The sequence below is a fragment of the Ictalurus punctatus genome, chromosome 26, assembly GCF_001660625.3.
Source record: "Ictalurus punctatus breed USDA103 chromosome 26, Coco_2.0, whole genome shotgun sequence".
Classification (NCBI taxonomy): domain Eukaryota; kingdom Metazoa; phylum Chordata; class Actinopteri; order Siluriformes; family Ictaluridae; genus Ictalurus; species Ictalurus punctatus.
The window spans coordinates 9,459,622-9,484,578 of NC_030441.2; the positions used below are offsets into that span (position 1 = coordinate 9,459,622).

At 36.3% G+C, this 24,957-nt stretch overlaps 1 protein-coding gene across 1 annotated transcript in view; it reads left to right on the forward strand.

Moving 5' to 3' along the window:
- arhgap20 (Rho GTPase activating protein 20) overlaps positions 1-24,458 on the forward strand; it is a 27,354-nt gene extending 2,896 nt beyond the window's left edge. The window contains exons 2-15 of the mRNA XM_017458159.3: positions 2,241-2,326; positions 5,062-5,232; positions 7,458-7,607; positions 8,685-8,726; positions 8,933-9,017; positions 9,100-9,174; positions 9,556-9,622; positions 13,379-13,567; positions 13,745-13,926; positions 15,170-15,334; positions 16,657-16,772; positions 16,878-17,067; positions 19,059-19,164; positions 19,244-24,458. Coding sequence (XP_017313648.1) covers positions 2,241-2,326; positions 5,062-5,232; positions 7,458-7,607; positions 8,685-8,726; positions 8,933-9,017; positions 9,100-9,174; positions 9,556-9,622; positions 13,379-13,567; positions 13,745-13,926; positions 15,170-15,334; positions 16,657-16,772; positions 16,878-17,067; positions 19,059-19,164; positions 19,244-20,901 — 3,282 coding nt within the window. The 3' untranslated portion in view covers positions 20,902-24,458. The remainder of the gene's footprint in view (positions 1-2,240; positions 2,327-5,061; positions 5,233-7,457; positions 7,608-8,684; positions 8,727-8,932; positions 9,018-9,099; positions 9,175-9,555; positions 9,623-13,378; positions 13,568-13,744; positions 13,927-15,169; positions 15,335-16,656; positions 16,773-16,877; positions 17,068-19,058; positions 19,165-19,243) is intronic.
- The last annotated feature ends 499 nt before the right edge of the window (positions 24,459-24,957 follow it).

Consider the following 24,957-nt stretch of genomic DNA (forward strand, 5'->3'; position numbering starts at 1 on the left):
TGTTACAAGGAACAATATTGACTTGAAATACTGGTTAAATAAATCGCAGCAGATGAAATGTAATTTGTAATGTATAAATGCATATAGATTAAGTACGAAAAGCTACCAAGTGACAGGGTTGTTGAAAATTTAATACTGCCTGGGTTGTATGTTTTTGATTGATATCATGCATAAGCTTTTTATATTCACCTTTGTCTGTACAGCAGCAAGTGCATGGAAGATTGAACTGATTTTATTACGTAGCAATGCTGCACATAAACTCAAAGTCAGGAAACAGATACTGGATATAAATCAGCAAAACTTGGTGTGCTTAGTATTAATGTCAGTCAAGTGTCTGTCTCAGCCAGACATGCTGCTATAACTGTAGCTAATTACAGCACTGCATGTTGATCGGTATAGTTATATGTTTGTACTACGTTATAAATATTTTAGTAACTAAAAATGTCTAATTCACATAGAAGAACTGGACTGAACAGAGTTACATTTTTAATCTGTTAACCTTTTGTCTAGAAATATCACAAGGTACAATCAACAGCTTGCATTAAGAGACACTATTTGGCCTCCTCTGCACACCGTCTCACATATAGCGGGTAACAGAAGACTATCATTCCCCACTGACTAAACTGTAACAACATAACAGTATAAGATATAGAAACATTTTTTTATCTTTCAGTAATACTGAATACTCATTCGAGAGCTATTTAATGATCCTCAAGTATAATGTCATTGTCTATTTAAGTGCAGATGGGGCTGATTGAATCAGTTTAATGATTTAATGAGAGGTTTTTGTTTATTTTAATGAATGAAAAAAAAAAAACAATGAATTACTATGCTGTAATGAATGTGGTAACTAAAGCAAATAAAACTAAAAGAGGGAAGTGTGGGACTTTTTGTAGTCAGCACATTTGTTGTGTGTGTGTGTGTGTGTGTGTGTGTGTGTGTGTGTGTGTGTGTGTGTGTGTGTGTGTTCTTCCTATTTCTTTATTTAAATTTTTATTTTATTTTATTTATTTTTTTGGTCAAGCCATGGTTTGCCATAGCCATTATACCTTGATCTTCTAAACTGATTAGAGCAATTCAATTTACTTAATAATTTAAAGGTTGTTATCGGTTCCCCATCATCAGGAACACTCTGTTGTCTTGCCAGTACGTAGAGTCAGTGAATTGCACTTTACTTATACTGAGACCACTTGTAGCTTTTTTCCAGAAACACTTAGGTCTGTGCAGGTTGATCCAAAGTCCATTACGTGGTGTTACATTTGTAGTCAGGTTTATACACACATTGTAAATAGTAATGAATCTGTCCATATTTCACAGTTTGTTAACAGTACAGAGACCAGATGGTTGCTGACAGTCTTCTCACTGTCCACACAGTGAAACACCCACTGACGTATCATATATAATGCCACTTCGTAATACATCAGCAGCAGTGACTGAGAAAGTGCATGTGAAATATCATTAAGAACAAGGTGGTTTATTTGCTCTATCATCCTTTTTCCCCCCAAATGTCTTTGGAGACTGGAAAAGAAACTAAAAGTAGATAGACAAAGCACACATTAGTCTTTTTTTCTTTTTCTTTTCTTTTTTAAGGAAAGAATTTGTTTGTTTTTTTCTGTTTTCCGTGTTTGGTATTCAGAGGAAACATATGATAAAGCCTGTTGTGCATCACAGACTTGAAACACTTAAAATAAATTTTGTCTACTTTAAAATACAAATACAGCCTTGTCTGCCTGAAAATGTGTGCATGGGTAAGAGTTTGGCCCACATCATTCTTCTTATTATTATGATCATTGTCAATCTATTGATAAGTATTACATTTTGCCCCTAATATCACATGCAAGTTACATTTTAATCTCGACCATATTTAATGTCAAAAAGTAATTGCACTTAACTGTGGATAACAGGTGCTACACCAGTGGAAAGGTGTCTAGGGTGTATTCCAGCAATGAGATTTCAATGCGGCACAAATGCATCCAGTATCTCAATAAATAAAATAAGATGTTGGTCCCACCAGAAATCATACTAGACTAGAGAGGATTCATCTTAATTTACTTGAGACTGATATCCATTTTCATGTATATCACATAGATAAAGTCAGAAGAAACGCTACTACACCATGTGAATTGTGAATTGTGTAGTATTATTGTAATCACCTGGGTATAAATGTTCAATATCAGTGGTCTAACTTTGTTCTGTGGACATGTAAAGTAACTATCGGGAATCTGTTTTCTTCTTCTCAGAGGACGAAGGCCCTGTCTTGTCGCAGACAGTCTGCTCCTTCCTTGGTCATCAGCAAAGCACTTACTAGATCCAGAACAATATCCAGGTATGGAATCTGTGTGGCGTATTCAAAGTTGACAGCTTAAGTTCATAGGCTGTGTCAATATTTACGCAAGGAAAGTCCCTCTTATTCAAAGTCGGGTTAGGTAGGCGCGTAAGTTGATTTTCTGGGAAGTCCAATCAGATTGCCAAAATAACTTGTTTGTGGTTCATGCCTCATTATCAGATGTGGTCAGATTTTTCTTGGGTAGAGGTGCCTGTGATAAGATTTTCAGTTTTGTAAGATAAAAGCAAGATATGATTAAAAAATGAAATGAGAAAACTATTATAATGATCTATAAATGAGAAGCTAAACATATAATTGGAGTCCAGTATATTGCAGCCTAAATAGTCCTAATTGTAATTATCTCGTCAATCACTGTTCATTTGGTGTAAAAACAACATGGCAATATGACAATTGTTAATCTGCAGCTTATAAAATAGCATCTGGGCAGCACATTCTATTATTGCATGATCTTAATTCATTATCTTTAATTGTTAAATTAATAAAATAATCTCAATATTTCTATTCATTTGATGTGCCCTCCTATAATGGAAATATGTCCATGTTTAAAAGACAAGTGGATGATAATGTATTTGCAATTTTCAGCCACCACTATCACCATTTTCAACCATAGCTAGCTTATACTGAAGTTCTGACAAATCTTTGTTTGCAATGGAAAAATGTTTGACCCAGATACCATGATGTACATCAGAACGCGCTATTTATAAATCACATTTTTGAGTTCAGGGGCACTTTTATGAAAGTTAAGTATGCTTTGTACAAATAAATGGTAAATATTTTATGCAAATGACAGTGTGAATCCTATTTATTGGCATGGTGGTACAGCGGGTAGTGTTTCCGTTTTACAGCGCCACGGCCCCCAGGGTTACTGAGCTCAGTTTGTTTTCTGTGTGAAATTTTACATGTTCTCCCCGTGTCATTTTGTATGTTCTCCCTCCCAAAAACATGCCAGTGGGTTGACTGGCTATGCTAAATTGCATGTAGTGTGTGAATGAGTGTATCCCATCACCTCACTCTTAGTGTTCCCCGGTTAGGCTCTAGGTTCACTGTGTCCTTGAACAGGATAAAGCAGTTACTGATGATGAATGAATCAGTTAATGAATGATATAAATCATAACTTTGCACCAAGATACGTCTATCCTTGTAGCAAGAATACTTTTGATTTCACTGTTTTGATCAAATTTCATGAAAATAACTCTTTTCTTTAATCTTTTTGTAAAAAAAAAAAAATATATTGTTTTTCCATTGTTTTCATTTGAAATAGGTTGTTTTGTAGTTATGTGTTATGATAGATGTGCATTGCTGACATTATTACTGTAGCGAGTAATGCTTATGTATAACACTGCATGTTGCCAATATTATGCCGGTAACATAGATGTGTGCAGTACTTGATGGTGGATTTGATTAATCACTGTTTTTATTCAGTATCACATCACATTTTTCCTTCCTGTTTGAGCTTCCATTTGTCTTTTTGATGGTTTAAATCACATAACTGTATTTATGTATAGTGATGCAGTTGTTTTATTTTCCATTTGGAATGAAATGTCCAATAAATTGACCAGCTCAGAAATTTTCATACAATTATGAAAAACATCCTTGTTAATGAACTTGAAACCGTGTTATATATCAAGGAATTAAGTTATATTATCATGTTCTTGTGTCCTAAAATGACTTGATCAGCATTTTCAGCAGTACAGTAGTTAAGCTCATCAGAAGGATAATTCTAGGGGATATAAAGGCTAAATATAGTCCTTAGGCCTTTACACACTGGAAGAGAATAACCTTGTTAAAGCAGCACTGGATGTTTGGTCACTGTTTGTCACATAATTATGAACTCATAAGCACAGACTAATGCTGATAAAGGTGTTATTATAGTCTTTTGTTGGTTGTTATTGTTGTTTGCTGAGATGTATTTAAATGATTAGCCCTTTTGCTTTATATTTATTTTCTGGCATAGTTTAATTCAAGCCAGATCTAGCACCCTGTATCTGTTTAGTCATGATCTTGTGAAAAACAGTTCTCTATAGGAGGTGTGATGAACTAGAAAATAAAGTTCGAACTAAATTCTTCAGGGTTACATCAGGACGATTAGTGACTCCTAATTTAGAGTGACCAGGGCAGTAATCCGGATTTGTGAACATGTTTACCATTTACAAACTACACCCATATCAGCTGTCTCCTGAAACCCCTATTTAGATACTTGGCGTATTGAAAATGAAAATATGTTTTGCATGAAGCGTTTGTGCCATATTCATCCTATTCATGGTACAGAGTTCAGAGGAAGTACGATTCTATCAAGGGTTTTTTTTGTTTTGTTTTGTTTTTTTAAACAAGGAGTTATGTGTCAATATTACTTGTAGTCTGATGTGGTTAGGACATAACAAAGCAAAAAGCAGTAATGTGGTCTGTATTCTGTATAGTGGGGTTTCCACAATCACAAACACTTTAAATTGAGATAGAAATGTTGGCATGCCCTTAAATTGAGATGCAAAAATAAATAAATAAATAAATAAATGTCCTCATAATCGAAACGTCTCTTTTGATTGTGTAATCTTCTTCAGACTATTCAACATAACGTTAGCTAATTGAAATGCACAATTTACATTTTTGCCAATTTTTTTTTATAACTATTTTACAGTTTGCTGCATATTTAAAGCAAAAAACATTTTAACCTGTGGTTGAGTAATTAGTGATTTCAATTTGTTGTTGTTTCTCAGGGATAACAGTCTCTCTCCAGTCAGCCCAGAGACATGCCTATTGGTACAATCATATCTTAATCCTTCAAGGATGTTTATTGGTCATGTATATGCCCAGCTGAAGACTGGTCTGCAGACCCAGGAGAGGCATATGTTCCTTTTCACTGACATTCTACTCATCAGCAAAGCCAAGTAAGACATGTATGCAGATATCATCCTGATGTCACAAAATTCAGTTTTTCCAATGAGTGAGGGCCATTCAATTGGATTTCATTTTCAATGAAGTTGTAAAAAAATCTCCCTCAAGCTTAACCATTAGTTACTTGTTTGTATATATATATATATATATATATATATATATATATATATATATATATAGAGAGAGAGAGAGAGAGAGAGAGAGAGAGAGAGAGAGAGTTGTTTTTTTTCATAGAAAGGCAAGATGTGGGAAATGTGTGTTTTAGGATAGGGATTGAGACCGAGGGAAATGATGTGGCAAAGTAAACTCAAATTTACATAAACTGGAAATTATTTAATTTTATATAATTGGAATTATGTAAAAAAAAAAAAAAAACTCTGATCTAAACATTAATGTGTTACTTAGCTTTCACACTTTATCCAGCTTTAGTCCATATTGAGCCTCTTCTTACACTGTAGAATGACTACGACAAACATTGACATTAATATATTCATGTAAAATAGGACAAATAGACCAAAAGGAGAAAATTGCTGAGAAAATATCTTGAACTTGAGTCAACTGAAACCGAATGTATCAGCAGCTTCATTTGCATTAATGTGGTAAATATAATGAGAAAAGTTATTATTCCTAGTTGTTACTGCTATCCATATCAAAGTGAGTAGGCCACTCGAGCAAATGACTTAGCTGAAATACCCATGTATGGGAGTTACCAGTGAGTGCTTAATGGTGGGAAGAATTGGGCCATTCCTCCACCCTTTCCCCCCCTTGCTTAATTGTGTCTCATAGGATCATGTGGCCCACATCCTCCTTCCTTTTCCTGTAGTATCTTGCATAGCCAGAGGGTCCTTCTCAGTAATTACCACCCAAAGCACCAATTAACTCAATCTGAGGCAGAGCTTGGCATCAAAGCCACTGTAGCCACTGTGAAGTCAGCAGTGGTAAACTTATCCATTCGAGCGTTTTCTAAATGTTGACCTATCATTATTGTCAGACTAGTGTGGTTCTGACCTATATTTAATATCTTGTGGTTAGTCCTATTTCACATGTTCAAAGGTTCTTGATTTGATTTTGAATGCAAGCACACTGACTCATTGTAGGTAATGTTAATATGCATAATAAGATGACAATAAATATAATATTTAAAGAATGTAAATGTAAATATTAAAAACGGAAGCTGTGTTTAAGGTACAGTAGTGGCATTATGCAAGATTGTCACAACTCAGTAAATACAAGATGATGTCTGAGATTCCTTCATGACGATGGTTTATAAATTTAATACAAACACCAGTCAGTTCTGACATCACTGCTGTTAAGGAAAAAAGTTTTTTCATATTTGCAGAAATTATACATCTTGGTAACATGTATAAGACTCTCCTGAATATAAACTCTCCTTCTCATGTGCATTAATTAATTGGCTCAACTTAAGCAATCTGAAAAGAGTGGACATTTTTGTGAGGGCATCATCCAGGCTAAAATAAACTAGTAAAGTATAACAAATTTGTTTTATTTATTTTATTTAACAGCATAGATGCAAGCAAGCTCAAAATCAATAAGCAGATCATTACTGTAAAAAAAAAAAAAAAAAAAAAAGTAAATAGGTAAACCCCCTTGTGTTTGGTATTAGTAGCAGTGCAGTTTCATTATCAGTCATATTTGCCACTCAGACTGTAGTGAAACAAGGCACTGCATTTTGAATGTTTGCACAATGTACTGACTCATTCGTTTCTAATTCTCCATCATGCCGGTTTCACAGAAATGCAGCTCGGTTGAAAAGTTAAAAATGGTTCAAATTTCTGCAAGATTGACTTGTTTATGTATGGAGGGTGATATGAATTTAGGTGTGCATTAAAAATCGGAACTACAAGTATGCACTGCCTGTGCATGTGCTAGGACATAAGCTTTTATTATTCATTGCCAAACTGTCGATAAGTTTTACCCAACACTCATAGCTAATGTGGTTTCGTGCATACGACGTGCATAGCATATGTATAGATTTTTATCAACATTGTCATTAGATGAATCAGCTACAGTAAATTGCCTCTAGGTGTAGACGAGTGTGTGAAAATATGTGTGCATGGTGTATTCCCACTTTTTGGCTCTGGATTCACTGTGACCCTGACCAGGATAAAGCAGTTACTGAAAATAAATGAAGAAATGAATGAATATCTAGCATATCACTTTAGATACTATCTTTAAAGTGGTCATGTGTTATGAACAGATCTTCAACCAACTTTAAGCTGAAGGCGCAGACACGAGTTTGTGAAATGTGGACAGCAAACTGCATGGAAGAAGTGTGTGAGGGGAGTACATGTCTTGACAAAAGCTTTGTGATGGGTTGGCCGACTTGCAACTGTGTAGCCACTTTCAGGTATAGTATATTCTTTGCTCTCTACTGCCCATAATTCATCAACTGAACACATATACATAAAATCTTGTAATATGGACTGAACCTAAGCCCAGTGTCAGGTTTTTTTTTTTTCCAAATACAATAAACACCACTTAGGCTAATGATTTACAATCAAGAAAGTAGATGTCAGGCATGGACAGAGTTTGGATGCAAGTGCCGGGTTTTATTGAATGAAGCAGACAATACCAAAAGGCAAAACAAAATCAGAGTCGACAGACTGGTAACTCAGACTGGGTCAATACCAGAAAGTGTGTACATAAACAAAATTCTCATAAGCCTAATTAGTAGAGTGCTAGGACGATTAGTTCTGGTTCCATGAACATCCACCTGCATATTATCAAACCAACTGTACTGCATTTTCTGTCACTTTTTCCATTAGTGTTGTGTAATAATGCTGTCCTTGAGAACTTTAGGGATCTCCTTCACGTTTACCATGATTGTTACTTGTGAGAAATCTTCCCTTTATTTATACAGTCATGTGAAATAATTTGTACATCCCATGGAAGCTGTTGGTTATTTATTTATTTACATATTTGAACAAGCAAACATTTGATACTCTTTGAAACAGTGCCTATTAATAAAGTTGCTATACTTGAACAAACACAAAGAAAGGGAAAATGAGCTTTTTCAATCATTTATTCTACATAAATATCAATAGATGTGATATTCTAGGTTTTTTTTCACATGACTATGAAATATATATACTGTGTACATTTTATATATATATATATATATATATATATATATATATATATATATATATATATATATATATATATATATATATATATAAATTTTCATATGCACAGAAGTGGATATATGCATCAGAAGTATATTAAACAAGAAAAAAAAGTATATTTAATAAGTACATTTACTTGTAAATGGTACCTGATGAACCAAATGGTAGTTATAGTTACACACTCTGAAAAAGTACTCTAACCTACCCTTGAAGAACCCTTGAAAGCATGATAGCACACCTTATATGATGGTTCTCAAAAAGATTTTGTCCATGAAAATGTTTTATTCTTGTCTCTGTAGCTCAGTTGAACAAAAGGAGAGATGGCTTTCCCTTATAAAAAGGTACGCTGGAGTCACATGGAATCTACAGATACCACAAATTCCTTCTGTGTATTAATAGATTAACATGTCCATTTTTTTTATTGAAAGTACCCTCAAGTATAAGTGTACACTTAAGTCTATTTCTCAGTGTGGCCATTCACTTTCTTTAAAGTTTTTATTGCACATTTCTGTTGAATTCATTATGTCTATGGCCTTATTCTCTATAGTCGAATAAAAGAGGAGAAGGAGAAAGATAATCCAAAAACAATCCCCCTTAAAGTGCATGCCAAGGACATGGGGAACTTTTCATATGTAAGTCTTACACTCAGTCAGATATCTTTATCTCATTATTCCAGCATGTTGCGAATCAAAATCTGATACTTTGTTGATTTAGAAAACCATTGCTGTGAGCAATTCTGACAGTGCCAATGAAGTTATTCGTCTAGCACTGCAGCAGTTTGGGATTCTCGTAAGTTCCTTTACATTGCATTTTCAAAATTAAGCTTCTGCAATTTGCCTATTTTCAATTATTCTCTGTAAATATGTAAATAAATATTGAGTTCTTCTTAATATACTGACATACCTGCTATGCATAAAGCTATCCAGAGAAGCAGAAGCATTGAGTCTATTTATGTTCTCCTTAAGCAACAGTAACTGCACAGACCTCTACTTAATCAAATCAAGACACCTCTAACAGTACACAAAATTCCAGTGCACTTTAGTTAACTTTGTATTTATAGCCGAACCCAAAATACCTGTCCACAGACATGCCCTCATGGTTCTTCATATAGGCTAGTGGTGGAACCTGGTGTACAACATTTCTGCGAATTTGTTTGTCTTTGGCATACAGGGTTCTGTGAAGGACTTCCAACTGTGGGTGAGTTCCAGAAAAGACAATGCTCCTTACCCTCTTATTGGTGAGTTTGCAATAAATCCTGAAAATTATGATCATAACATCAAACGGCAGACAAGAAAAGCATTTCTAATAAACATTTTTATCATTTATAGGGCAATATTTTCCATATGCACTCACTGGCCACTTTAATAGGAATACCTGTTCACCTGCTTGTATATGAAATTATCCAATCAGTCAATCCAGTCTATCCAATCATGTGACCGTAGCACAGCTGATGTTAAAAATAGGAATAACCTTGCCTGGTCTTTTTCCAGTCTTCAGCCTGTGCTCACTATAGTCTGTGATTCCTGTTCATTTTTGACCAGAGTGAAACCCCATGTGGTTATCCGTTGTTGTAGCCAATCCACCTCAAGGTTTGACATGTTGTGCATTCTGAGATACTTTCTTGGTCACCACATTGGTTAAGAGTGGTTATGTGAGTTACTGTAGCCATCCTGTCAGCTCGAACCAGTCTGATCATTCTCCTTTGACCTCTTTCATCAACAAGGTATTTCCACCCACAGAACTGCTGCTCACTGGATGTTTTTTTTTTTACATCTCACACCATTCTGTGTAAACTCTAGAGACTGTTATGTGTGAAAATCCCCGGAGTTTCTGAAATTGCAGCCTGACTGGCACCAGCAACCATGTCACAGTCAAAGTCAGTGAGATCACATTTTTCCCCATTCTGATGTTTGATGTGAACATTAACTGAATCTCTTGACATGTATCTGCATAATCTTATGCACTGCACTTCTGCCATATTGTCATGCGAACAAGGTGGAGACGGATGCAAGTGCAGTTAAAACTTTCATTGAAGAGAGGCAGGCAGATGAATCCAAATCGTATGGCAAAACGTGGCCACTAAACAGGCACAGGGTCAGGAGATTGGCAAACAACATAAACTAGGCTGAGATAAGAGTCGAGAAAAGCGAGGACAAATCCATGAAACGAGGGACAAAGATCAAAGGCTTGGTACGGGTCTGGCGGAAAACACAAACACACAATACTTCGCCCCGAACAAAGACACATGAGGGGTTTAAATACTAAACATAATCAAAGGGATTAGCACAGAACAGCCGAGACATTAGGAAACAACCAATAACATTACATCGGTGGAGATAGGACAGAAACCAAAACAAACACACATGAAACAGTAAACAAAGTCTAACAACCCGGAAGCGTGCGCTGTCATGCTATGGGCCGCTGAGCGTGCTGCTCACTCCGGTGCTCTGACACATATAGTTGGCTGATTGGATAATTGCATGAGTAAGCAGGGTAGAGATGTTCCTATTAAAGTGGTTTTGAGTGTAGATAGATGAATGCATACATACATGGGGGAAATAAGTATCGAACGCGTCAACATTATTTTCAGTAAATATATTTCCAATGAAGCTAATCACATGAAATTTTCACCAGACTTTGGTATTAACTCAAGAAATCTACACGTATAAAGAAATCCAAACAGTAAAGTCTATAAATGAAGTTATGTGTAATAAAGTGGAATGACACAGGAAAAAAGTACTGAACACGCTAACTGAAATGTATTTAATACTTACTGGAGAAGCCTTTGTTTGTAATGACGCTTCAAGACTCTTCCTTTATGAAGAAATTAATGGGCCGCAGTATTCAGGTGTGATTTTGGCCCATTCTTCTACAGATATTGTCTTTAAATCTTGTTCAATTGGATTCGAGTCAGGTGATTGACTGGGCCATTCTAACACCTTGATTTTTTTTCTCTGAAACCAATTGAGAGTTTCCTTTGCTGTATGCTTTGGATCGTTGTCCTGCTGGAAGGTCCACCCACGTCTCATCTTCATCATCCTGGTGGATGGCAGCAGATTCTTCTCAAGAATCTCCCGGTAAAGGCCTCCATTCATCGTTCCTTCAATTATATGAAGTCTGCCAGTACCATGCGATGAAAAACAGCCCCACACCATGATGTTTCCACCTCCAAACTTCACTGTTGGTGTAGTGTTTAGGGTGATGTGCAGTGCCATTTCTTCTCCAAACATGGTGTGTAGTACGACAGCCAAAAAGCTCAATTTTGCTCTCGTCTGACCAGACTGCACTCTCCTACAATGTCCACAATGGTACTTACTGGAGGATTCAGAAGTTTTGAAATACGTCTGTATCCAATTCCATCAATATGTTTTGCAACAATAAGTTTGCAAAGGTCTTGGCAGAGCTCTTTGCTTTTGCCCATCATGAGATGTTTCTTGTGTGACACCTTGGTAACGAAAAGCCTTTTTATAGACCATCAATTTACTAACCCAGCTGATATTAATTTGCACAGATAGGGGGTGTAATTACTTACAGATTTCAGCTAGTTCCTTGCCTTACCTTGCCTTGCAGAACTGCTTTTTCTTAGCGTGTTCAATACTTTTTTCCTGTGTCATTCCACTTTATTACACATAACTTTATTTATGGACATTAATGTTGTGAATTCTTTATATTTGCAGATTTCTTGAGTTAATACTGATGTCTGGTGAAAATGTCATGTGAATAGCCTCATTGGAAATATATTTACTGAAAAAATGTTGACGTGTTCAATACTTATTTCCCCCCTCTGTATTTATGTACCTCATTGAATCCATAAGGCATGGAATCCATAATGCATTGCTGCAGCAAGTACAAATAACAACCAACAGCAAAAAAGATAGTTTCCATAATACAATAAGAGAAAACAATTGTACAGTAAAATAAATGTATGGAAGATTGAGTGAGTGCTGTTCTTATCCAGCATCTTTTCTAAGCCTGTAGATCATTGTAATAGTGATATTTTGACAATAGCCTGATCTGTACTGACATTATCTATTTAGACTGATACTGTTTTTTGAGGAATCATACTATGAAAGGGAAAAATGGTTTCACAAATATATAACTATCAGTGGTGGCTGGTGAAATTTTTGGGGAGGACGCAAACAAACTGAAAATCACACCGTTAGTAATGCATGATTGAATGTAATTGTTAAATAGCCATTTAACAGGTGATAAAACAATCATGTATCAGCACTGCTTAGCTAAAAATGGAAAGCTACAAGGTACCACAAACTAGTGAATTTGAGTTTAATGTGGGTTTATTATCAGTAATAAAGTAATCAAGGTAATCACTCAAAAAAAGATAAAACAGAATTTTCTTTCATCTGGTTATTTACAATCTCTTGCAGTGCCGGTCAACTGACAAGCTGCTGAGTGGGAAAGAGAGTCGTTGAGATCGGTCCAATCACATGAGGTCAAAAAATCTAAAAGCAATATTGATTCGCTAACAACAAAAATGGGAGTGTCTGGGACGCAATGAGCTGCGCCCCGAGGACAGTCTGAAGCCAATTAGAGTGCATCCTCAAGTCACCTGCTTTTCAGAAGTTTAAGGACCTACATATACACTCATTTGGCCGGCCGCCTGCACACGGATATAAACTAAATACAATTGAGATTTTTTAATAAATACTAAAAGTAAAATAGTACGGCTAAGTAATTTTTTCATAATCATTTTGCAATATATATTTAACTTCTGTTAACATGTTTAAGTTACCTTCTTCTCTTGATAACTTGAAAGGGGCAACACCCCAGCACCCCCTACTGACCAGCCACCACTGATGACTATAGAGAAATGTAGTGATGCAGGGTTTGTCAATGTAGTGAGAGGAAAGCAGAGATTTTTCCTTCTGAAATGTGAAAAGTTAAGAGTATTAGGTGAAAGAAAAAAATAAAGTAAGATACGAACACTTGAACACCAGACTAATTGTACATTGTTACTTCCCACCTCTGAGTACAGGTCATGAGTTTCCTTTCAGTATACAGATGAGCCATTTAAGAGAGCCTTTGGATGAAACTGGTGAACAAAGTGATGAAATTACTCCACCTGAAAGACAAATGGAGCTACTCTTTGAGCAATTGCAGTCAGACAGTCAGTGCCAATTCATCCTGAGGCCAAGTCGGGTCGCTGTGGGCCACTCTTTTGTTGGTAAATGTCTTCTTACCTTACGTATTAGCTAAATGTCTTCCTGACTTTTTATAGAAAGCATATTCAATAAAAGCTACATTTTACGTTCATAGTGAATGTATGAATACTAATTATAATTAATTAATAATTCATTCTGAATACTAATTAATATCAACTTTTATTTTCTCACAACCTAAGTTGATCCAGACCAGAAGCCATTCAAAAGACGTCGGTCACTCATCAACTGGGCTTTTTGGCGTGGCTCATCCAATCAACTGGATGATCCTCCTTTATCACCCCATCTATACACAAGTGATAAGCTCTTTGGCCTCCCACTCAGCATGGTATGCAAGGATAACAGCCTTCCCAAACCCATCATGGTGAGTGTAGGAATCATAGGCACAATGTCCAGACACATAAGTCATGTTCATAAATTCTAGTCATGCAAAGAGTCAGTGATAATCTACCAAATTTAGAGATTTTAAAGTGCAGTAGTCATGTATTAGTAAGATTTTAAAATAGAAAACCTAACCATTTATCAACAGCATGAGAATTGTACTAGGGTTAAATACAGTCCCCTTCTAAACTATTGGAACGGCAATGTCGATTCATTTTTACATTTTTTCTATTTTTGCTGTAGACTGGATATTTTGGATTTGAGATCAAAAGATGAATATGAGAAGAGAGTTTAGAATTTCAGCTTTTATTACTTGTATTTGTATGTAGATGTGTTAATTGGCATAGAACATAGCACATTTTGTCCAGACCTCCCAATTTGTTAAAAAAATATTGGACATCATTTGACTGACAGGTGTTTCTTGTTACCCAGGTGTCTCCTGTTAGGTTGACTGTTTAAACAATAAATAGCTCTGAATATCTACTCTTCAGTTTCACCTGTGAAGAAACTTTGACTGTTACAAAGCACTTACAAATTAGTCTTCTTCCATAAATGTTAAATAAATGTCTTAACAAAAACGACAATCAACGATTATATGTTTTACTTTGTTAAACAATATGTTTTAATCTATTTATTATTAGTCTTATATCATGTGGAGTGTCTTCCATACAAGTCCCTGTGTATGAGCTGTTACTATAGAAACAATGTTGTATTAGAACAAGCGCATTTCGTTCATGAAGGTTACAGCCAGAAATACTGTCTAAGCCATGTGTTTAAATGAAAATAATGCACATAATTCAGCAGTGTTTTGGTATAATCAAACAATAATAAAGTAGACCACATTTAGTTACAGATTGTGAAGTGATTATTAAGATACAGGTAACACATCACTAATTTTATACAGTATTATTTTATAATACATTATTATAATATATTTTTACAGCTATTTTAATACTTGAGTCTTTCTCTGGTAGCAGGACATTTATCAAGAGTATTCACAAGTCATACCTCTACTGAATGAGTGAATTGTTTGAGTATTAAAACTGATGGAATGACTTTAAGATTACATGAATGTGACCACTGACAAGCATATGATGTACAGTTGCTGGAATGACAGTTCTCATGGCAAGTTATTAGGCATTCCTTTCCACAACTGGAGTTTTCAGTAAATAATATAGTCCATGTATAGACCAATGTATATCAGACTTTATTTTCTCTCTCTGCAGGACATGCTAGTGTTTCTGTTCCAAGAGGGGCCTTTCACAAGGGGAATTTTCCGGCGTTCTGCTGGGGCCAAAGCCTGCAGGGAGCTGCGAGACAAACTGGACTCAGGAATCCAGGTTGTTCCTACGAGTCGACAGTCTATCTTTATGATTGCTGCTGTACTGAAGGTAAGTGTCATGCTGTGATTACATAACCAAAATTTAAAAACATAATAAAACTTGATATTACCAGATTACCCAAACTGATCTACTTTATTTTGCACCATGGCCAGTAATCATCCTCTCTTGATTATTTGTAAGTGACGTCTGTGTATGTTTGTTTGTTGCTAGTCCTTGTGTATCCGTGCGATATTTTTCCCAGAATCAGACTCTGTTTATGATTTTGATCATATGCATCCCACATGCAGCCCATTTGAGTTACTGGAAAAGCACTAACATAATAGCAAGCAAATAATATTATTTCTTTTATAAAATTGTAAAATGCAGATGTCCTAGTATATATATGTATACATACACACACAGACACACACACACACACACACCCTGATCAGCCATTCAGCGATAACATTAAAACCACTGACAGTAACAGACAGATCAGAACTGGACCCATGGAGCAATGGAAGAAGGTGGACTGGTCTGATGAATCGTGTTTTCTTTTACATCAAGTGGACGCCCGGGTGCATGTGTGTTGCTTACCTGAGGAAGACCAGGCGGCACTATAGGAACATGGCAAGCCGGCAGAGGCAGTGTGATGCTTTGGGAAAATTTCTACTGGGAATCCTTGGGTCACGTGGTTCATGTGGATCTTACTTTGACACATACCACCTACCTAAACATTGTTGCAGACCAAGTACACAATAATATTTACTTATGGCAGTGGCCTCTTTCAGCAGGATAATGCACACCACAAAAAATGTATACTTTTGGTTCGTATGCTGTTTGGTTAGGTTTGGTTCAGTTTCACAATTCACATAATTAAACAAACGAGCAAAAAAAAAAAAAAAAACAGCGGCACATGGAGAACATGAAACTGATGCTATATAAATAATTATATAAGTAATTAGCAAAATATTAAAACAACTAAAAAAAACTATTAAAATGTTTTTGTATTTTAATAGTGGTCAGTGTTTATTGACTCTTTTATTCATTGGTCCGGAGCACGCACACAAAAAATGCTGTCCACAACCCAAAATACATGTCATGTTTGGTTTGTGTCCTGCAGTTAGGTGGATTCAGGGTCGATTTCTTGCTAGAGTCAAACTACTCTTGGAACTGCACTCAAGTGTAATTGCTCTGTTTAATAACTCCAAATAACTAAACTGTGTTTATATCAAAGAACCCTAAAACAGCATTGCTCTGTGGATAACATTTACTTTAAAATACTTTTACTATCAGTTTATCTGTTGTAAACTCTTTGCAAGCCAAAACCTAATATAACTTTATAGATGTGTAAAAATGTGAATTTGTGTGTCTGTGTGTTCTTAATGTAGGACTTCCTGCGCAGCATCCCAGGCAGCCTGCTGTTGTCAGATCTATATGAGAAGTGGATGGCCACCATGGATTTGTCTGACGAAGCAGAGGACAGTCAATTAAAGGCCATTCGGGGGTACTTTATACTATATCTGAATTAGGAATATAACATTTCAGTCAGAAATCCAGTATTAATATGACAGAGCCAGTAGGCTTATTGATCTTTTATCCTGTTTTTCAGTTTGGTGATGTCTCTACCTTCTGAGAACATCCTACTCCTAAAACACGTTTTGGCTGTGCTCTACAACATTCAGCTCCATGCCGAAGACAACCAGATGAATGCCTTTAACCTGGCCGTATGCATTTCTCCAAGCATGCTCTGGTCCCCAGCTCCCAACACCCCTGAGATGGAAGGAGAAGGTACAAAAAAGGTTGGTTTCACAAATTCAGATAATTGATACTGGTTAATTTCTATTAACGTAAGACTTTAGCCAACATAAGACTTTATTCCTGAAAATCAGTGTGAATTTCAAAATGAAAGGAATTGTATAGTCTTTGAAATTGCAGCTTATCATTATTTTACTGAATTATCATTTAGTTATTGAATTTCTTATTGGAGTGTATTTGTGGGCATAAAATATAAAGCAGGTGTCATTTTCATGGTCATTTAATTATTTCCACTGGTTAGACAATTCATGTAATATATATTGTCATTCATGGCCTGTTAAATCTCTTGAGAGGATAGAATTTTGCACATTTTGTATTTGTTTTGGAGATGTTTTTGAATTCACTGGGAAATATTTCAAGCATTTCCTTTAGATTCTTGAGGTCAGTGTCATTCTCTCATTATCTAGCTATGATGGAGCTCTCGAATCATGCAGTTTGTTTGGATTTGCTTGTGGCAGCCTGTGTGTTGCCATCCAGGCCCCAAAAATGTAGATTTCCACATTCCCCAGCAACATTGATCGTGTCAATGTAGGCTTAAAGGCTGCCAAAGTAAACCACTGCAATCACAAATTAAACAGAATTTGTTTGTCTAGGTTGTATTGTAGTAGTAATATTTTTTTTCTTTGAGGGGATAATAAGAACCTTGGTATTTTATCCTGCAGTTCTTCTCTGTCTCTGTTACTTTGTTGTGTACAATTACATACTGAGTGATAAACATGTGTCCAGTCTTTTATGAACTAAACTTTTTCAATGTTTTGACTCCTTCAAAAAAGATAGAAGGCTATTTTAGATCTATTTTTATTTGAGAATATATTGTACAATGTACAGGTTTGGCCTATTTCACCAGCACTACTAAAATAATGTCATATTTAGATGTTGCATTGCATAGTTTGCAACTAATACATACTAATAAAGGAGACATTTTTGCAGCCATTTAACATTCCTTAACATTGACATTCTTCTTTTTAATCTACAGACACAAGCAGACATTTAATGCACAACTGTTGAGTACAAACAAAAAGCAAACTTGAAGAAACCTAGTCTAAGCATCCTTCGTTGATCTCACTGCTCAATGTATGTCTTAATGAAGAGGAATCAGTAATTAAGGGATAAAGCTGATCTTCAGGTTTGCTTTGCTTTTCTTATGTAGAATCAGAAGCTGGAATCGCAAATTGGATTACTGAATTAAGCCCCCTGATTTCTTCCTGGACTTTATATGAATTTCATCAATATCATAATAAAACAATAGTAATAAAGTTGATCTAATTCAATCCAGGGTGGGAATATTTTCCAGTTTCAAATTCTTATTCCTAGCTGGTTAAGATACATATGTAGGTATATACAGTGTAATACTGGCATAGGACAGGGACATGCATGGCACACACTACGCGGAGACCCCCAAGTGCATCAATGATATTTTTTTGACAATATAGTCAATTCTCTAATTTTGTATTACTCCACACATTACATACACTTTTATGAACATTATCGTAATTACTGCACAAAATATATAATTAATTTTTTTTAAAAAAGGCATTTAACCGCCCCAGACGTAAAATTAATGTGTTCCTTGGTTTATTAATCACATTTTATTGGCCACCAGCTGCAATGCTGAGAAACAGGATTAACCAGTTGAATCTTGCTTTTTCCATTTCTGTTTGAAAGCCAGCTATAGCTGCATTCTGATTAGGGATATCAGATGTCATTTCCCCCTATTACTAGCATGTTATTTTAATCATTTTCAGTGGAGCTGTCATAATGGTCTTTTAAAAGAAATTACTGGCTATGTGGTTAGGTGAATTTGCTACTCTAAATTGCCCTAGGTATGAATGTGTGTGTCCTGGCCCCTTCATGGTGTATTCCTGGCTCATACCCAGTGTTCCCGGTGCTCCAGATCCACTGGCACCCTGACCAGATAAAGTGGTTACGGAAGACAAATAAATAATTAATTCAATCCATTCAATCCTTTTTTCAGGTCTGTGACTTGGCACGGGTAATGATTGAAAATTGTATTGCAATAATGGGAGAAGATGTGACTACACTATTTGATGGTTTTCCTCAGAGCTGCAGTCAAGGATCAGGTAATGAAACCTCACTCCTATGCTATATACTTTGTGCAAACTGATTCTCTCATACTAAACTCTTCCCCTTTCCACACAGATGTGTCCTCTTATCAGATGACCGACTCTTCCTATGACAGCCTTGAGAATGAGCTGAATGACGACTCTGGATCAGTTTTCCAGACCATGCAGAGATCACGAGGCAAGCCAGACAGTCGCAGTTATGACTCAGTCCTTACACTGAGTGATTGTGACCTGGATCAAACTGATACTGACCCAGACATCACCATAAACCCACACCTATTGGTCCCATCACTAGCCTGCCCAGTAAAAATATCTCCAGCAGTGAGTCCATCCACTCCTCATCTGCATTCTCCTTGTAAGGAATCTTCTTTTCCTAAGGGTGTTCGTCAGCTAAGACGTTCTTCTGAGCCTGCCATTTGGAATTTGACCTCATCGATAACAAGATACCTAGAACGTAGGGAAAACAGAAAGGGCAGTTATGAATGTGTAACAAGCCATGGCAAAAGTGATCTAGATGTAGCCCTTGAGGTTGATTTAAACACCTTGAGGCTGGAGAAGCAGTGTGATCATAGTCAGAGGGATCGGAATGTACCTCAACAACTGAAAGAGCACCTGAAACCTTCACCTCTTCATCTAGATACCAGCTGCAAAAATCTCTGCTCCCCTGGGGCTTCACCAGTGCATTCTTCAGTGAGCTCTCTGGACAGTGCGTCCTCTCAGCATTCTGCTGACTTTAGCAAACATTGCCCTCATATAGTAAGCAGCTTCAAGGCATCAGTGAAATCTTCTGCCAAGTTCCCTGGCATTGTGTCCGAAATATCTCCTGGTCCAACCATACCTTCTCCCAAAGACTATCCAGCTAAAGAGAAATTAGACTGGAGCCAATTGAGGAGCAGTCATGGGCTACATCCAAATACCTGGCTTAAGAAAGACCACAGACTTTCCCTGTCTAAGGACAAAGGAGGCCTGGATGACAAGGACATTGGTGATCCACTCCTCCATTATGAGAATTTCTCCAAGACAAGCCAAAGCAAGGAGAGAAGTGCTCAGGAGAGCCCTCTCTGCTCTGAAGAACCCTTGTTCAAAACACAGCATTGCAGGTCAGTTTATTCTCCTGCCTTGGAAAAAACACAAACAGTGAAAGAACTGAGAGAGAGTCACAACCAGGCATGTTCACTGAGTAACCAAACCCAGGTATGGAAGTACTCTCAGAAAAGCACACCAGGAGGTAATACCAGTAGTTTGCCACAGTCTGTGTTCTATGGCCAAACTGTTCGCCGCTTGGCCTTGTACAGAAAGAAATCTTACTCCCTCATTCCTGTTGTGGAGAAGTCCCCTGTACGTCCTTCCCTTCAGCGCCGAGCATCTGAACCTGGAGAGACTTGTCTGGGGTTGGATAGGGAGACATCAAAGAGTCTGGAGCATATCCACAGGCAGGCTGTATCAAAACAAGACACTTATTGTAACCCCCATACTCATGGACCTAAGGCATCTGACCTGGAGCAAGGTGATAAGTATAGTAAACCCCAGTTTGGCTTGTCACCTACTGCCACAAAGGTTGTGAGGAACTACTTCTTTTGGCAGGGAGGTGAAGATACTCAGAGTAATCTAAAGAAGAGTCAGGAAGTGGCACTTGCTATTGTCCATGGCAAGCGGGAGTGGATGAGGAGGTGCAGTGACACACAGCTGGAAGACTTTGAAAAAATGCTTTTTTCAGAGGAGTCTTATGTCTAAGTTCCTGGGTTCTAATGTAGTACTTTCCAAATTCAGTCCAAGTATACAGTCATGTGAAACTAAGCACACCCTATGGAAATTGTTGGCTTTTTTGACATATTTAGACAAGCAAACATTTGATCATCGTTGAAACATTGCTTATTAATAAAGTTGATATACTTGAAAACCACAAGGAAAAATAGCTTTTTCAATCATTTATTTGACAGAAATATCAATAGACTTGATATTCTTTTGTGGAAAAAGTTTGTACACTCTTGGGTTCAGAAGCTAGTATTGTCCCCTTTAGCCGAAATAACTTCTTGTAGGTGTTTCGCATAATTATCCTCCTGTTTCTGACATTGCTGGAATGTTTGACCACTCTTCCATGCAATATTTTTTTCAGTTACAAGATGTTTCAGGGTTTTCTTGCATGTACTACCTGTTTCAAATCCCCCACAACATTTTAATGGGATTCAAATCGGGGCTTTGACGAGGCCATTCCATAACAATCCATTTCTTCTTTTTGAGCCATTGTTTGGTGGATTTGCTAGTGTGCTTAGGATCATTATCTTGTTGAAAAGTCCACTTTCGTTTCAACATCCATTATTTGGGCAGATAGCCTCACATTATCTTCAAGCACTCTTTGATATGATGCAGAATTCATAGTTGAATCAATGACTGCAAGCTGTCCAATCCCTGAGGCAGTGAAGCAACCCCAAACCATAACATTTCCACCAATGTGCTTCACAGGTGGTATGAGGTGCTTCACCTGAAATGCTGTCTTTGGTCAGTGCCAAGCATGTCTGCTGTTACTGTGGCCAAACAACTCCTATATTTGATTTGTCTTTCCAGATCACATTATTCCAAAAGGCCTGGTCTTTGGCTATAGCCTCATTGGCAAACTGTGGTCTTGTGCTAATGTTCTTTTTAGACAGCAAAGGCTTTTTCCTGGCACGCAGGTTCTAATCACTGGCACCCAATCCTGAACACCTGATTCTAATTTTATGGATTTGAAGGTGTGATAAATGTAGGGGTGTACTTACTTTTTCCATGTGACAGATCTGTTTTTTGTTCATTTAAATTATGAAAATTACTACAAAATGTCAATTTTATGTCATTTGATAGTGTATCACCTTTATTAATACTATTTTAAGGAGTAGCAAATGTTTGCTTGTCCACATATGTAAAAAAAAAAAAAAAAAAAAACCCTTATTGTCCTTATTTTTTCACATGACTGTAGTTATCCCTGGTCTAAACACCAGATTTAGTATATTTGTTCATTGGTAAATGCATTTAGTGTGTTAGATAAATAATAAGAAATATAAACAGTGCATGGTAATTTAGGACAAGATTAGGAAGACACAGCCCTAAATACAGTCAGCTCCAGAATGAATGGTGCTTTTGGTAAAAATTTGTATAAAAGGTTATGAAAAATTTGGTCCTTGTGGTTAATTAGTTTAATCGCCCACTGAACATGAGAGAAATCTAACCTTTAATTGTTTTTATTTTGAGAAAAATGTAAACCCTTACCAAAACTATATATCTCAACAAAAGCACATGTCCTAATTATCAGCACCCCTAGAAATTCTTTGAACAGTCATCCATGACTTCCTGTTTCATTGGGTATAAACATGAGGTGACAAAGGGGCCAAATTCCCTTTGTCATGGGGAAAATGAGAGCATTCATAAATGAAATTAGACAACTGTCTAATTAAAAGTCTTCATAAATCAGGCAAAGGCTATTTAAAAAAGCTACATTCCTGATTGCCCATATTAGAGCAATAATTAAGAAGTTTAAAACAACTTTAGATTTAATGAACCTGTCTGCAATAGATCACCAGTGGTTTTCCCTTAAGTAGAGTAAGGAAGTTAGAGAGGCAAAAAATGGATCACAGTTGGAAATTTGCAGACGACAGCTGCATTTTGGAGTCACCAAGTCTCCAGATCTACAATTAGACGCCACCTCCATGCCAACAAACTGTTTGGAAGGCATGCCAGAAGAAAAACCTTTCTTTCATCTAACCACAGAATGAAGTGCCTGGAGTTTTCTGGATGCTATTGTAACTTTGACTGTAACTTAGGTTCTAGGGTGAGATGAGACAAAAATCCTGGAAAAAAAGCCTTTTAGCAACAAATGTTCAAGGTGGGTTTTGTGGAACAAGAAGCTTCCCCACTTTTAGATATGATACAGTCTGTGATGTTGGGAGGCTGTTTTCATCCTAAGGCCCTGAGAATCTTGTTAGGATACAGGTACCAGAAGAGTATAAATTAAAATCTGACTGCCTCTCCCAGGAAGCTACAACTGGGTCATGGTTGGATCTTCCAGGTGAACAATGATCTGAAACATACATTTATATCCACACAAAACTGGTTCAATGACCAAAGAATCAAGCGTGTGACCTCACATCCCAGTCCCCTGACCCAAACCCAATTGAAAACCTGTGTGGTGAGCTGAAGTGGAGAGTCCATATGAGGGTCCCTAGGACCCTGGAGTATCTGGAGAGATTCTGTATTGAGGAGTGCTTTCATATTCCTAGCTATGTGTTCTCCGTGGTTTATAAGATATGACAGTGCCATATGTTGGCAAAAAAAGATTGCAGTTCAACAAGTGCAAAATGCAGGGGTGACAATAATTCTGATATCGTTTTGTTTTTTAACAGTTTTGTTTTTAAAAAGGGTTTTAAATGACCTTTTTAAAATCCATATTTAAAGGGTGCCAATAATTCTGGTCTGATTGTATTATTAAGGATTTAAAATATTTGATAGTGAATGTGGCCTGTTGTGTATGCTTACCTAACCTTTAATAAATATAATACTTAAGTTTGCTTTAAAGCTTTAACAGGGCTTAGTTAGAAGCAATTGTAATTTTCTGCTGCACTTAATTAGATTTTTGTTTATTATAATATCAATCCAAGAAATGGAGTGAAGTGCAATGACTCTAGGTAATATATGTAATATCTTACCAATTAACTAACTTTTAATTTAAAAGTTGTGATAAGTAAAATAAATATATAGATTGTGCACAGATAGACAACAGAATAACCAATGTGGTGGACAGACCATAACTGATCCTGTTTTTTTTTTTTTTTTAAGGGAAATATTAAATCAATTAATTAGTTACAATACTAAGTTTAGAAAATTTTGATTTATATGTTTAGAAAGTATCAAAAAAGGTTTATCATTAGTCTGAATTTTGATTATATTACATAATATGCTTGCTACTGCAAAGCACAAAAACTTGTGAACAAAAACAGTGAAGATATATAATTAATTGTCAATAATGTGTAAGAAACTTTTTTCCTGGCTACAAAAATGTTGACGCCTGAGGTTCTGCTTTGGTAGGTGTAAATAATCGGTATAAATTGTATTGCTTTTTATTTGGTGTCAGTGAGAATTCTTGCTTATTTAATAAGTTTAATACCGTGTATCAACTTCTTTATATGAATTTGCTACTGGATAGGCTTTCTTTCAAATATGAATAGCACATCTGGAAGCCATGTTTCTATGCTGTAGACATCGTGTATATTTTTAAGAATCTAAAGAGTAATGTCTTAAGTATATTTTCTTTTGTTTTATTAAATTTTATATATATATATATATATATATATATATATATATATATATATATATATATATATATATATATATATATATATATATATATATATATATATAATTTAATATATATAAACATTTTTCCCAGTGACATTGCTGCCAATTCTTTATACTCATATTACCTTATGGCAGGAGTTCTCTCTCTGCAGTCAGGGATGGAAATTTTTATTCCTTAAATTTCCATTGACAGAACACATGAGGTAAAATTCGACATTATTTATAGCCCAACGTGTTTTAAAATTTTGGAGGTTTAGATTCCATCCATCCATCCATGTACCCCTTATCCTACACAGGGTAAATTGGGGAGCCTGGAGAATATCCCAGGGGACTCGGGCACAGGGCGGGGAACACCCTTGATGGGGTGCCAACCCATTGCAGTGCACAATCGCACACACATTCACACGCTACGGAAAATTTAGAGATGCCAATCAGCCTACAACACATGTCTGGGCTCGGGGAGGA